General features: G+C 35.8%; 1 protein-coding gene across 2 annotated transcripts; it reads right to left on the reverse strand.

The window, feature by feature from the left end:
* Positions 1 to 1038: 1038 nt before the first annotated feature.
* On the reverse strand, positions 1039 to 10570 carry LOC149798001 (heat shock 70 kDa protein 12B-like). 2 transcript variants are annotated; one of them, XM_089963072.1, is made up of 5 exons: positions 10446 to 10570; positions 8482 to 8784; positions 7741 to 7950; positions 3974 to 4112; positions 1039 to 3274 (listed from the first exon to the last, which is right to left on the reverse strand). In XM_089963072.1, exons 2-5 carry the CDS (start codon positions 8776 to 8778, stop codon positions 2226 to 2228), a joined length of 1695 nt encoding a protein of 564 aa, XP_089819198.1. In that variant the 5' UTR covers positions 8779 to 8784; positions 10446 to 10570; the 3' UTR covers positions 1039 to 2225. The 2 variants fall into 2 exon arrangements, with proteins under 2 accessions (XP_089819198.1, XP_089819197.1); XM_089963071.1 differs by having other exon boundaries at positions 7732 to 7950.
* Between the last annotated feature and the right edge of the window lie 2827 nt (positions 10571 to 13397).

Below are 13397 nucleotides of genomic sequence, written 5' to 3' on the forward strand. Positions count from 1 at the left end.
ACGTTTTATGTTATCCAATTCGCGTTACATCAAATATCATTTTCCTCAGGTCATTTAAACTAAGTTAACTAAAACAAAAAGGTATAATTTTAGGTATCCAAGTAAATTTATAATTTTGATCGCATAGCTGCAGGTTAGAAATATAACGTATATACTGCCTACGCCAAAGTATCTATATTTCTGTTGAAGTTTATTTATTAAAGCAAAGCCATTTTTCTTATGTATGAAACATATATTTATTGCTTTAATCATTTAATAATCCATCTCACTTTTCCACTCCGTATGATTGACTGGAATAACACCTCTTTGAATGACCGTATTTAAATATCTTTCAGCACGAAGATTAATTACAGGAGATAACAATATGAAAGTCCTCTATAACAGTGTTGGTGACTTTAAGTGCTTGTTATTTCATTCTTGTCTATTATTATACGTATATTTGTCACTGAATACTATCTGTTAAAATTCCTATACGTGATGTTAAAATTCCGATCAGGTTGTATTTCCTCCGAAATGTAACGTTGAATTCTAATCAGAACCCATACCGTCCCAAACAGGTATGAAAATAAAACATATAGAATCCAATTTTGTTTTTAAGTGGCAAATATTGCAACCAAACTGGAGCGCATCGTCTGCATTGTAGATAAAGGAAAAATATCTCACTGTAAATAAAAAGATTTACTAAGTATATTGGAGGAAAGTCACGAAACAACCTTCTTATTTACTTGCGAATCTGTTCTTTAGTAACTCAGTGAGCAGATGAATTAAAAGTCATTTTGCGCCCTCTACGCCTATTTTCATGCGACAGTTACGGAATACATTTGGACGCATAGTAGAAATCAGAATTTATTTGTAAAAGTAAGACATTCAGTTAATGAGTATGTGATATTGTCTATGTCTTGTTCGTGTTCTTCGTTAGAAGAAAAAAGATCTTACCGCATGAGGGCAGTTATTATTCTGCTATAACATACTCTAAAACAAATCTAAAATAGAACTGAACTTACACCTAAGATAGACACAACAAAATGGGTCTGAACATTTGTTTTAAAGCCGGCATAAAATATTTTATTCAAGTATGGCTATATTTCAGTGGATTCGCACATACGCTCAAGTAATGTTCATAGTAAGAATGAAATTTTATTGAGAAAACAACATTCAGCTTTCAAAATTTAGTTTGCGCTAATGATTTATGCATCTAAAAAACCAAATGTAGAATAGTTCTTTACGAAAATTAACTATCGAAAGATACAAAACTGTTGTCTTATCTATGTAAATAAAAAAAAACAATTCGAGAATTAAATAATGTGATCAATTAATCAATCATTCATTTTCTTGGGGGTTAATATCAACAGTGAACAGGTCGCCTATGCAACAAACATTATGTCATAGTTGGATGTGTTACTTTGAAAATGTGGCATATTATTTTCTTACCAACACTACATAAAATAATATCATCTAAACCTTGTAACCATTCCTCAGTTACCAACACTACATAAAATGATATCATCTAAACCTTGTAACCATTCCTCAGTTACCAACACTACATAAAATGATATCATCTAAACCTTGTAACCATTCCTCAGTTACTGGACCATATTTAATTGACTACACGCTGTAAGAGACAAATGTGGCTTGGTGTTCAAGGAAAACGTCCATCTTATGAAATCTATGGAGAAACTGGTGGGTTTTTTATTGGTGACTAAAACCGAATCATATGGGTTTTTTGTTGTTTAATATTCTCCTAAGTAATATGGAATTGTTTCTCATAGGAAATACTAAATTCACAAGGCATGCTTCAGAACTGTCGTGTGGCAAATTAAAATAGCACGAGGAGAAACATGGTTTTGTCCAAAAACAATAATAAATGCCCGCAATACAAGTTTGATATTTGAAGAATGATTCCATGAACTGATTCCAAACCAAAATCCTATATTTATCCCATAGGTAGTAACAATAAGGATCATTGATATTCCAATGATGTTAATTGTAAATTCTCCAGTAATGCATTCATTCGTGCAATCTGGAAATTAAATTATTTATTTCAGTCAAAGACAATATATTATATTGACGTTATTCACTAAATCCGAGCAGATTGATGCAAGAGAAGGCAAAGCCAAAAACAAAATAAAACGGTTAGATTCAATTCATTTGTTAACATAGAAGAAAAATCAACCTAGATTATAAAACCGTTTCATTGCCCGCTAACTTCAATGCAAATACAAACTCTACAAAAAGTCAAAGTACGACGTGAATTTCCGTCTCGAAGTTTCTTCCTCGGCCTCCACCAAGAGTTCAGTTTGTCCAAACATCATGTCCACATTCACCTTAAAAATATCTTGTTCTTCCGGGAGTTTAACAACCAACCGTCCCATATACTCGCAGCCTGGATCGGTGATGAATTGTGGATCCTTTGCAGTCGAAGCATAAATTTTCAAGAGCATCTCCTTTTGGTTAGCTTTCAAGCTAACGTGCTTTCCAGATCTCCGTTCACCGATCTTTATGGATTCTCCTTTTTGTATGTACTTCTTAAACACGTCTTTACATCTTTCCTTTCCACCTACAGCAACCCTCTTCTCTTTTGGATGTACTGTGCTGTCAAAAGGAGGTGAGATGTTGATACCATATGTATACTTTGCAATTCTAGACGCAATTTTCATTGGTTCACGTCCAAAGACCACGGCTCCTTTCAAAACAACCAACCCGGCGTCTGCTGGGATAATAATTTTAGCATTAGGAAATGCATCCTTAATGGCGGCTTGCATCATGGGAGATTCGGAGAATCCTCCGACCATTAAAAAAGTGTCTACGTCTTTGACTTCTGGCTTTTGTAACAGTTCTCTCACGCATTGTGTTACACCGTCAGTGCATTCCTGAAATAACCCCTTAAAAAGGTTTGCTTCAATTCGAACCTTGTCTGCAGCCCAAATCATTTTATCTTTGAATGATGTTTCTTTTATTGCATCTGCTATTGTTTCCCCGCTATCTTTTTCATACATGTTAGTCAAAGAAACGGGCATCTTTACTGTAATTTTGCTATCTGAACCTGGAGTTATGGTTCTTTTCTTCGCTTCCAATTCTCGAAGCAGGTCCACGTGGTCAGCTTTATGACTGTCACAAAATGCTTTGAATGTTTTGGCGCCAATTATTTTAATCAGCATCTGATGAAAGGCTTCATCCACTTTAGTCCCTCCCCAAGCTCCTCCAGTTGGTTCGTGAAGTTCTCTGAGCGCTCCATCCGCTTGTTTCTCGTGCACAGTTATATCAGCAGTACCACCTTAAAAAAGCAGGTAGGTTTATTCATGGGTGAAAAAGGTAGAAAGGGGAAACGTCAGGAAAAAAGACAAGAGAATTGGTAGACTATGTCTATTTTAGAAAGGTGTCGAGTAAAGAGAAGAATAAGAATAATCTTTGGAAAACAAAAGTTTTGGAATACGAATATTACACGGAAAAATTTCATCTCATTAATTGCCCAAAATGAACCTAAATGAAAATAAAAAATAAATTAATTGAACATATAAAATCATGCACGAATCATCCGCAGTAATTTCTGCATAATCTTAGAAAACAGTTTTCTTCACGTTCGGTTTTGTGTTCATGCAACTCAAACTTGCAACCTCTTGTACAATGATAAAACAATATTTACCTTTTACTGGGCTGGTGACATTGAAACTTATCTGTATGATCAATGAATGTAATCATTAATACTTATGGAGGAAAATATAGTGCAAAAACGTTTATGGTGCTGGGGATCAAAACCCTCGAGTTTGCACCTCTCTCTCTCTCTCTCACACACACACACACACACACACACACACACATATATATATATATATATATATATATATATATATATATATATATATATATATATATATATATATATATATATATATATACATACATACATACATACATACATACATACATACATACATACACACACACTGAAAAGATCATATGCATATATCCCCACCTCCAAGATCCAAGATCATGTACTTGGCGGCTGTCAGCCTTCCCTGACCAGACAACTTGTCGGCTGGCAACAACTGACAATACAAAGATGCTGCCTCTGGTTCCAAAGCAATTATCAATGCACCACTGTCTATTTCCGCCTGAAATGTAAGACATGAACATAAGGAAATCAGGTGAAAATTGTATCCAATCAAAGTCTAGATTTATAAATTTAATCAGGAAATACAGGTCAGATTTAAAGTTTTTTTTCCAATAGAGCCCAGTTTCATGAACAATATTTAAATTTTTATTGACACTTACGACATTTTAACAATATGATTTGCATCAACATCACAAAGACTTAAATTTCATCCAAGGTCAATAGAGTATAATATACAAATTATCAGAACATGAAGGTCCCTACGCAACCTTTGCATATGGTACAGAACACTGTTTTATGCATGGCATGGGTCTGACATGACCATCTAGAAGTTAAAATTATCCAACCTGCCTGCAGAATCCTTTTGCAAATTAACTCCTCTGTAGTTATAAATGTAGTCAACATTAGAAGACGTAGACATTTACCTTGCAAATATGCATATTTATGAACAAATGTTTTAAAATCTTGCTTTTTTCAAAAAATGTTTATCGGTTTATCAGTTGCAGACATTATATGATTCTGTGAACTCTCATATACTGAGCGGGTCTTGTTTGCAACGCCTTTTGAAATTGCGTAGCATACAGTGATTGACAAATTTATTTGTTGGGCAGGGGGTTATTTTTCCCTCCCTCTGTGCTCTCCTCCAAATAAATTCCACATATATAAATTCCATATATATATATATATATATATATATATATATATATATATATATATATAGGACGGTTTCAACAATTAAGATTTAGCTAGATTATTGCCAGCTCGTGCACACACAGATACAGTCGCACAAACAAATGTTATAATTGCACCTTAAAGACCATTAACCTTTATTAATCCGCAAAGCTAGAATATTATTCTGTATGGGTTTACAAACTCTGTGTGTGTGTGTGTGTGTGTGTGTGTGTGTGTGTGTGTGTGTGTGTGTGATTTGGATTTTAGCGTAGCTTTAACAATTTTTAGTCATATCGCTACGATTTCTGCAGTGAGGCAGTTTATAGTGATGTCTAACACTGGGGCATCATACCGCATACATGTAGCATAATGTCCCACCCAGTCACATTATCCTACCACTAGTCCAACCAGTCTTAACACTAACCTTTTAATGCTGAGCCCCTTGCAAGGCAGATTTTAATATCATTTGTATAGGTCTTTGTTATGATTCGACCGGGGTTCGAACCCGCGACCTCTCGCATCAGAGGCAGACGCTCTAACCACTTGGCCGCGGAGCGGTGGTTTATTAGGTAATAATCAAATCCAAATTTGTCTAATGCCATTCTAATGTCTTGTCAGTTATGAGCCGAATCGGTTTTTAAATTATTATGGAACATACTCATGAATACTTGTCTCCATAATAATGTTTTGTGGTTTTTAATATCGATGTTCTATAACTCCATAGTTCACAAACTGGTAAGACCGCTCCGGTGGCCTAGTGGTTAGAGCGTCCGCCTCGGATGCGGGAGGTCGTGGGTTCGATCCCCGGCCGAGTCATACCAAAGACTTACAAAAATGGTACTAACAGCTGTCTCGCTTGGCGCTCAGCATTAAGAGGTTAGTGTTAGGACTGGTCGGCCTGGTGTCAGGATAATGTGACTGGGTGAGACATCACGCTACATGTCTGCGGCATAATGCCCCAGTGCTAGACATCACTATAAACTGCCACACTGCAGACATCGTAGCAATATGACTGAAAAAAGCTACGTTAAAAAATCCAAATCACACAAATCACACAAACTGGTAAGCACTTAGGAGGAATACCAACATCCGTGTTACTCAAAAGATCTAATAGCACTTGGCTGCATCCAATGGAACACTTGACAGGACATGCACTGGTTGGCACTGATAGACCTGGGCATTGTATTAATTCACCTATAGCATACACATGACACTATTCTAAAGCTGCATCAATCCATGTTACTAGCTGGTGCCATAATATGATCACAAATAACAAAAATGAAATTTTAAAATCTACAAAATAACAAAATGCCCATGTTCAACTTGAAAAAGCCATGAAAGATTCAGACTTGTTCATTACTTTTCATACGCTTTCAATTTTATAGGCAATCAATGTGAGGTCTTTCGAGCTTAAACGTAACAGTTCGAGCAACAGCTCTTGCCACGGATTTGATTGGGCGGAATGTTTTTGTATAATATTTAGGGTTAAGCTTTATGATGTTTGGGCAAGACAATTCGATTCCAGCAAATATATTAAATGTTACTTTTTCCTCTCTGCAAATCAGACTAAAATATTTACAAATCAACATATATAATACGGTCCTAAAGTTACAGTACAATTATCCCAAGTTCCTCAGATAGAAGCAATCTGTACACAAGACTGTTATCCCCTCTCTATTCAGCACTGACCCCAAGCTCATCATCAGAGAAAGCCATTTAATTAAAAATAATAATTCAGATAGAACCCACACAAAAATATCTAGTTATTGACTATTATCCGAGCACCACCGATAAACTAGGTATTGTGCTGGTTTATGCGCTCTGCTTTACAACAAATACTACGTGAATTGTCATTTTGTTATTGTTTTATCATCATTATTACTCCTTTTCCTAAGATGGGGTCTGAAGATAGTGGAAGGCTGGTCGAGAGTTTATAATTAATAGGTTAACACAAAATGTCAGTCTCAAACTGAACCTCAAAATGATTTTTGGGTCCCAGGACTTGTTCAGCAGCTCACCGGTGACAAGGCTTTGATTTAAAGTATTCAGCAGCTATCCGATCTCAAGGCTTTGATCGAAAGTATTCAGCAACTATCCGGTCTCAAGGCTTTGATCGAAAGTATTCAGCAACTATCCGATCTCAAGGCTTTGATCGAAAGTATTCAGCAACTATCCGGTCTCAAGGCTTTGATCGAAAGTATTCAGCAACTATCCGATCTCAAGGCTTTGATCGAAAGTATTCAGCAACTATCCGGTCTCAAGGCTTTGATCAAAAGTATTCAGCAACTATCCGATCTCAAGGCTTTGATCGAAAGTATTCAGCAACTATCTGGTCTCAAGGCCTTGATCTAAAGTATTCAGCAACTATCCGCTCGCAAGGCCTTGATCTAAAGTATTCAGCAACTATCCGATCTCAAGGCTTTGATCGAAAGTATTCAGCAGCTATCCGGTCTCAAGGCCCTGATCGAAAGTATTCAGCATCTATCCGTTTAAAGGCCTTATCTAATGAACTCAGTGGCATTCACCATAAATGAATTCAGCGTCAGGCATTAGCATGTCTGATTTACAGATTTCACAGACTGTAAATCTGTGTAACCAAGGTTTAAACAGGATTAGAATTAATACAGTTCTGGAGCTTTCTTGCTTCTTCTTGTTGTTGTTTGTATTGTATAGTGTGAATATATATATATATATATATATATATATATATATATATATATATATATATATATATATATATATATATATGTGTGTGTGTGTGTGTGTGTGTGTGTGTAGAGAGAGAGAGAGAGAGGATCAGGATACACATCAGTACAAAATGGCCGTTTCCCTCGTTCACAAGCTGATTTCTATCTGTGTATATGCTGGTCTCTTTGGTACTATCCCTTCTAACATTTTCAATCTTCCTTCCTTCCATTCTCACTCACAACGAACACTTGCATCAATACCTCACTCACAGCAGCCTCCCGCATAAACTGTTTGGCGGCGTCACTCCATATAGCGGGAACGGTCAGGACCCAAAGAATATCTTTTTCAGCGACACCCGTCCCTCGAGTTTCTAAGGTTTTCAACAAATGTGTCTTTAGAAATCTAATCGCAGCACCAAATACTTTCTTCGCAGGCATTGTCAATCCCTTGTCATCGGGTATTTCGACGTCTCGTTTGATCTAAATATAAACAATAATGTAAGCATATAAGGTCCTTTAAAGATACATTAATTTGGACAGTTATTCGTATCGGCCCACGTTCATGATAAACATTAATCTAAATGCATATAATGTGCTTCCTTGTAGTGAGTGTTGAAACGATAACTCTGATTTCAACAAATTTAAAGGTATTTTGTCATAAATGCATCATGAAGAAAAATAATTATCTACAGTATCATTGCAGGGTTATGTTTCGTCAATATAGTTTATTAAGACGATGGATTAGATAAAAGAACTACATAAATTGCGTTATAACCAGTGTCACAGAGGCACGAAGCGAATGTGACATACATCGAACTGTGTCACAGAGGCATGAAGCGAAGGTGACATCCATCGAACTCCCCTATCGATTTAAAATTATACAAGAAAATGCTAATGTGCCATAGACTCGATCAGTATATCACCATCTGAAGATTAATCCGTGAATAAGTTCGCTTATCCTATCGTGCAACCTTTGACCATAAACAGATGGATAATTGAATGTATATTTACCTCTTTTTTGTGCAGGGACATTTTGAAACGACGAAAGTAGTACCACCTTTTATGCTTGTCATCATTAGCCAAATCTGAATATTTGTCTTCAGCTTCGTAGCCAAAAGAGTGAAATGTTTTATTTTCGTCGAAGAGGACACAAGTGGGGCACTTCAAAGACATCAGACTCCCACCAGCCCACACAGTATTGGCGTTGATTTTACTGACGTCTTCATGTTTAAAGACGAATGCATATCCACTGTAGGTTGTTCCAAAATCAATGGCTGCAACCAGGAGCTTATTCTCTTTAGAGTTCATGTTGTTCTACAAATTTTTGAGAAATTTAAAGTGCAAATTTGTTTGCAAATATATAGCTGTGTACAGGCCTAGGTATCATAATTAACTATTAAGTTAGCTCTCAAACCCGCAAGCTAACTAGTTATCTACTTACATACCTACCACTCATACACATACATACATACATACATACATACATGCATACATACTGACAGACAGACAGACAGACACGCATGCGTGCATTATTATGAAAAAGCTGACACAGAGGCTCATAAAAAGACTAAGCAGTCCGCATTTGAAGGTCATTACATTCAAAGCTATGTAGGAATAGTTTCAATTAATTATCCCAAATAAGAACTGATATACTGTAAGACACCCTCATATAAAGACAGTGGGAAGATTTAATGGAGCCACTAGAAGCATAAGCATCGGTCTTTTATAGAAGAAATGAATATAAATATAAGTTTTTTTCTTCACAGAAAAGATTATTAAATTGGACGCTATTTATTAAACCCTTTTAGGATTGTAGAAAAAGAAAGTGAGAGTTAGAAACTTCAAGAGTCACCGGAGAGAGAAGGGGGGGGGGGGCGGGGGGAGAAGAGGGAAGAAAGAGAGAATTGAATAAAAGGACATTGTATATAGCTGAAAATGCGCACTGTTTTGCGGGTGGCGTGCGGGTGGGAGAAGAGATGATGGATAATAATAAGGTGAAAACAGTGTTAATTATACAAGTTCATACAATGAGAACACGAGTGGTTGTAGTGGTTGAAACATGAGCTTCCAACATGTTCTCCTTTCATACATTGAAAAGTCACCGGAGAGAGAGAGAGAGAGAGAGAGAGAGAGAGAGAGAGAGAGAGAGAATTGAAAGAAGAAAAAAAACATTGTATATAGCTGAAACTGCGCAGTTTTGGGGTTGGCGTGCTGGTGGGAGAAGAGATGTGGGATACTATTAAGGCGAAAGCAGTGCTAATTATACAAGTTCATACAATAAGAACCCAAATGGTTGAAACATGAGCATCCAGCATGTTCTCCTTTCATACATTGGAAAGTCACCGGAGAGAGAGAGAGAGAGAGAGAGAGAGAGAGAGAGAGAGAGAGAGAGAGAGAGAGAGAGAGAGAGAGAGAGAGAGAGAGCAAAATAGAAAAATACATTATAAATGGTTGAAACTCTGCACACCATTGGGGGGGGGGGGGAGGGTCGAAGAGATGTGATATAACATTTCGGCGAGAACAGTGCTAATTATATAAGCTGATGCAATGAAAACCCGAGTGGTTGAAACACGAACATCCAACGCGGTCCACATCCCATCAACGACAAGTAATGCATGTGTACTTTCGCTTTCAAATATCACTCAAGAGTGTGCCATGGTAACAAATCCATGCATGCAATATATCTCAGATGTTATTGTACCTTTACCGGAATGTCGAAAGTAACCTATTATAGCTAAAGAAGGTTTATTTACTGTTTAAAACATGTAATTAAATTTCTTTGCTCCATTTACTTCCTTAATTCTCAACCTGCACTCGAACATGGGCATGTATCTCCTTAGTCCAGGGGTAAACTCCAGAGTAATCGCAGTTTTAAATCCTGTAAGAATAGTCCCATGAAATTCAAGTGCAAAGAAACATCACTTTAAAGATTCTAAAAATGTAATGTTGTCCTGTTTGGCAACTGTATGCCTTACCTTTTAAAATATCGAGCCTTCTTCGCCCTTTTCTTTTTGGCAACCAGGAAGGTGTTTATATCTAAATGCTTTCACGGTGGTTAGCCTCGTTTTGGACTAAGTATTTGTACGAACTGACACGTTTATACTTACGAAGTCGTGGCCTCAACGTCAGCGACGCATGGTTGCTAATAGCCGTACTAGAAAGTTGACAGATAATAGATGCCACCATAAATAATCCCACAAACATATATTAAAACTACTGCAAAATTTTATCACTAGATTGCCATTCCTTGCGCTTACTTAACAAGCGAGTCCGGTATTTTCCTGGGATATATGTAACATTGTATTACCCAGTCTTAAGTTTAGCACAGAACTGGAAGGTTAGGTTTGACAGTGTAAAGGTTGAACTTGGTCCTGATATTACTATATCCGAGTACTTTGTTTCTTATCAATGACTCCAATCATAGCTATAAACTTCCTCTTGTGTTTACTTAATGGCCAGAATATTATCATTGCATTGATGTACAGGCCTGTATGTGATAGTTTCGCACATGGTCATAACAAAGATTGGGACGATATTGTTAATTCATTATGATAAGACCACTTTCGAAGAATGAAAATTGTATAAGATTTGGTATGTTTGGATTCAACTACAATACAGTTTACCACGGAATAACAAAAATACAAATATAACACTTGCTTGAATTTACAGTTAAACTACGGCATTGATTTGTTGAAACGAATTGATATAAAGAGGAATTGAATTTAGTGTGTAAAGTCGGCAATGGTAACACTCAATGACTTGGACAATTGAATTTTGTGTGTCAAGTTGGCAATGATAACACTCAGTGACTTGGACATTCTAGTTTCGAATGAAATTCATGACTTATGTTAATTATGTGTTTCATTAAGCAATTATTGAATTAAATTTATTTTGCATATCAAGTAGCTTGGACTTCTGTCTTTCGTATCAAATTCTGGAATTATGTTCATGAAGTATTGGGTTAAGAAACTATTGAATTTAACTGAGTATATCAAGTCGATGGATAACGCTCACAATGGATTTGGACTGAGTATATCAAGTCGATGGATAACGCTCACAATGGATTTGGACTGAGTATATCAAGTCGATGGATAACGCTCATAAAGCATTTGGACATTCTATCTTCTCACGAAAGGATTGGCATTGTGTTTTTGCTTGTTTGTTTTTTACATCATGGGTTAAACTGGAGTACAATGTAAAGTGTTAATCACAACAGGCATTGAATTTATAATTATTCTAAAACTGATTTGTCTGCAGCGTAAAGAAAATGCTTCTATATGGAACTACAACAAACATAAGTCTTATACAGCATAGAAAAGCACTATACGGATGCATTTAGTGTCAGCATAAATAATTGATGACGAAAATAAATAAATAAATAAATAAATAAATAAATAAATCACACTCTAATGACGATGTAAATAGTTTGGAAACTGCCAAGTCGAATGTCCGCAAGCATTCCACATTAAGCCCAAGCAATTAAGTCCAACGATGATTCTTTAAACTAAATGACCAAATCAATATTTCAAACATTATAACCTTACAATTATATATTGGACAGAGTAAAAAAAAGTTCGATTTTTGCGGCAAATACCGTGCTTACAGATTTTGTCAATAGCCTCAATGCGAAAAAGACCGAGGATGCTTTCACTAACAGTTTCAATCAATATTTTTTCATAAATTATATTATATTGTGTAGTAACTCATTTTACATAGTATTTAATATATCTTTTTTTAAAAGAAATTGTTACAAATAGTTTTTTTTCACGTAAAGGACCCACATCAAGAAAGGGATATCAGTCCGCGAAAAGGACACAGTATGTTTTCACCAACGTTTACAATTAATATTTATATTTCACGAATGAAATTAATTTGTGTATTATAGCATTTAATATTTATTTTTAATGTAAAGCGAAAAGGTTAAAACATCTCAGGGAAGAAAAAGTACGTGTACATTTCATTGATAAAGTAAGAAAAAGCATAGTAAAGTTCCGAGTATACACCAGATAGCAAGGACAAAAGAAAGAGAAAAATCAATGCAGAAAACTTGAATTTGAATTTAAATATAATATACAGACTAGCTATTCACTACCAATCTCCAGTGAGAAGGTGGTTCCTGTTTACCCTGGACTGAGTAACCATTTTATACAGGATAGATTGCAAACAAACAAACAGGAGACTTAATGGCATCATTGTTCAGTTATAGTTAGAATTACAATTAATTATCTGCTTTTTAGAGATCAATGACTGAATACTGACACAAATTGTTTTCTTTCTTCAAGCATACAGAACCAGATAGTTATTAAATTAAATTATATTTGTTTTGACCCTAAAATATTGCAATACGTTAAGAAATTAATGAAATTATTGTAAAACCTTTGGAGCCTTGTTATGTATGTGTTACCTTCTGAATTCGTGTTGTAACAAAGCATGTTATGCAGGGTTTCACTGTACCTCTCTCTTTCTCTCGACATTTACTTTCCAACTTGTCCATTCCAAACCAATTACACTGGACATAATACATTTGTAAATGGTATGTATACATGAGAAAAAAGAGTAAAGGTCAATATTCAGAATGTCTACAAATGCCTATTCATCCTCCTTTCTACTTCTGTCACTTAATCGTGCTACAGATTTTCTTTCATGTCATTCTTCACTTATTGCTTTGTTCTTACGTATTTGATGTTTCCGTCTGTATGAATGACATGCCCTGATACTCTCTCTGATGAAATGTTCAACAATGGCCACATTGCTCGGGAGGTTCGCCATAATTGTCGGACTCTCCTCTGAAACTGTTCCTTACCGGTGGTTGAAGCATTGAGCGTTTTGTAGAGACGGTGGATTGTAATGATATTACTGCAATGAATTTACTTATCTTGTCCACCTGTTTTTCTAAAAATTATCCTTGCCGTTTAACCAGTTATTAA

The sequence above is a fragment of the Sinohyriopsis cumingii genome, chromosome 6 (genome assembly GCF_028554795.1).
Source record: "Sinohyriopsis cumingii isolate HCF-2022 chromosome 6, ASM2855479v2, whole genome shotgun sequence".
In the NCBI taxonomy this organism is placed as follows: Eukaryota; Metazoa; Mollusca; class Bivalvia; order Unionida; family Unionidae; genus Sinohyriopsis; species Sinohyriopsis cumingii.